The sequence below is a fragment of the Aphanomyces astaci genome, assembly GCF_000520075.1.
Source record: "Aphanomyces astaci strain APO3 unplaced genomic scaffold supercont1.34, whole genome shotgun sequence".
Classification (NCBI taxonomy): Eukaryota; Oomycota; class Saprolegniomycetes; order Saprolegniales; family Verrucalvaceae; genus Aphanomyces; species Aphanomyces astaci.
The window spans coordinates 260,847-263,039 of record NW_009798297.1 but is presented as its reverse complement, the minus strand read 5'-3'; the positions used below and the strand labels follow the sequence as shown (position 1 = coordinate 263,039).

Sequence of the window (2,193 nt, the reverse complement as noted above, 5' to 3'; positions counted from 1 at the left end):
GCCGTCGCCTCCTTCTGCAACTTGCTCAAGGACTTCTCCACGACCCCCAACCGCTCTGTCATTGCAGAAGCATGTTCACGATCCTCTTCTTGTCGAACATTCATTTGATCCATCCGGCTCACCAGCGCGTCGATTCGAGCACTCCATGGTCGAGGCGGGGTGGTACCCATGTGAATTGGTGACCCGGCTGACCCAGCGGACCCTGGCAACCCAGTAGTCCCTACACTCGGAGCCGGATTTGTCGGTTGACTGGTGGTTTGCGACCCAGGACTCCCGCCATCCCCAGATGGCCCAGTAAGCATTGGGTTGGTTGGGGAAGCCGATGCCGCGGCCATTTGAAGTGGAGGGACTTGCGCTGGAATTGTTGATGAACCCAGCGTGGATGATGGTGCAGTAGATGTAGGCCCTTGCGAAGCACTAGCTGCAGTGGAGGGTGGTGGCATCGGTGAAGGTTGTGGTCCAGTTTGTTGTACAGGTACCCCGCTTCCACTACTCCCAGCATACCCAGGGACCCCCGGAACCCCCGGAACCCCTGGGCTCCCCAAGATGGCTTGTTGTGCTGGGGTGAGCTGAGCAGGCCCGGTATGGGGAAGAAATGTCAACAGCTGCGGCAGGATATGGTTGGCAGGAATAGGCGGGTTTGGGGTGTATGGCGTGGCCGTCGGAGTGGGTGGCGCCGTAGATGGAAACAACGCTCTGGGAGTGTTAGAACCTAGACCGTCCGTGCCAGTTGTGGTTGTGGGGCTTGTGCGACGAATGTTGATTGGTGGACCAGAGGATGCAGATGATGGCTGGCCTGCAGCGTGCAGCAGGTTTGGAAGGGGACATCGAACTCGCCCTACCAGCTCGAGCGCCACGACCACGTCCATCTCGGGATGAAGGCACTGTTGATCGACCGCGCCCTTGACCACTGGAAGGGGCGGTAGATGGAGAGGGAGTCTCATCGTCAGCATCGTCGTCCTGAGTCTTGCGTTTAGCCCGTCGAGTCTGCATGACAGTCGCAATTGGAAAGTGACTACCACTGTGAAGAACTCCTACGACTACCCGACGCATTCGAAATTTGCTTGGCCGATACTCCTGCGAAGAAGTAAAAACCGGCCCATTCACGGAAAAGAAAGACAAGTGGAAACCAAACGGGTGATTTTCATGCTTGGTTACAAGACCTAGTATCGGTACGATTGGTATTGAGCTGCTAAGTGGGTTCCCTGCGCACGTACGAGCCGCCCCGCCACTTCCACAGAGCGATCCAAACACTGGAAGTACAAGTCGCTGTTGCTTGGAGCGATCAGCAGGTGTGCCGTGTTGAACAGGCGTACGCAACACGTTTCGTAGTGACGCAAAAACCCGCTTGAGACATCGAGCGCACGACCCTCAAGCATCTTTGAAAAGTTGTCGAAAATGTCCTCGAGCTCCCCTTCGATTTCCTCGAGTGTTGGTTGCAGTTCCATCGCGCCTGATTTTGCGCGGGGATTCTGGTGAACCGGGTGAGAACTCCATACAGCCGCTGAGATCGTCAACGGAAGAAATGGGGGAGTACACAGGGGAAGAACTGGAGTACATGGAGCTCAACTCAGTCACGACATCGTCATCGTACTCAAGGGTGGTCGTGTTGTCCATGGTTGCAGTGGCAAATTGAGAAGTGCTATCGATTTCGGCTTCTGCGATTACATTTCAGCCCCGGGTTGCAGTGTATCCCACTTTGGGAATGATTATGGCATTACTAACGACCTCAACGTATCAATGACAACGCAACAATACTTCACCTGACCCTCCGCCAAGCCAAATCAAGAGCCTACAAGGATCAACCTCGCAAGGGTGGTCAGCCGTTTGTCGTATGCTGCACAGCTTGACCAGGGTGGCTTGTGGTAAAACCATTGTCAAACCAACATTGTGGGCCAACATTTCAATGAGCCCATCATTCCCGAGCAGACCAACATTCCCTGGAGACCCAGGGCACCCCGGGCTCCCTGGGTATCTTGGTTGCGTTTCAACAGTGGGATCGGATGTTGGAAGCGTTGCCGATTGCGTGTTAAGGGTGGGACTTGGTGCTGGAGATGTCATTGGTTGTTCCGAGATCTGGTCATGGGTCTACACTTTCAGCAACAATCATGCCCTGGGATCACTTCTTACAAATCAGGATTATGTTGCAATGTCCGCTGCATATGCGGGTTCATACGTTTGGGCACCCCCATA

The 2,193-nt window shown here is 54.8% G+C and overlaps 2 protein-coding genes across 2 annotated transcripts; both read right to left on the bottom strand.

Moving 5' to 3' along the window:
- Positions 1–220: 220 nt before the first annotated feature.
- H257_11500 (hypothetical protein) lies at positions 221–953 on the bottom strand (the record flags this gene model as incomplete). The annotated part of the gene is made up of 2 exons (XM_009838464.1): positions 221–421; positions 480–953. 2 exons carry the CDS (start codon positions 951–953, stop codon positions 221–223), a joined length of 675 nt encoding a protein of 224 aa, XP_009836766.1.
- Positions 954–1,163: 210 nt separating this feature from the next.
- H257_11499 (hypothetical protein) lies at positions 1,164–1,617 on the bottom strand (the record flags this gene model as incomplete). Its single annotated transcript, XM_009838463.1, has 2 exons — positions 1,164–1,453; positions 1,500–1,617. 2 exons carry the CDS (start codon positions 1,615–1,617, stop codon positions 1,164–1,166), a joined length of 408 nt encoding a protein of 135 aa, XP_009836765.1.
- Positions 1,618–2,193: the final 576 nt, after the last annotated feature.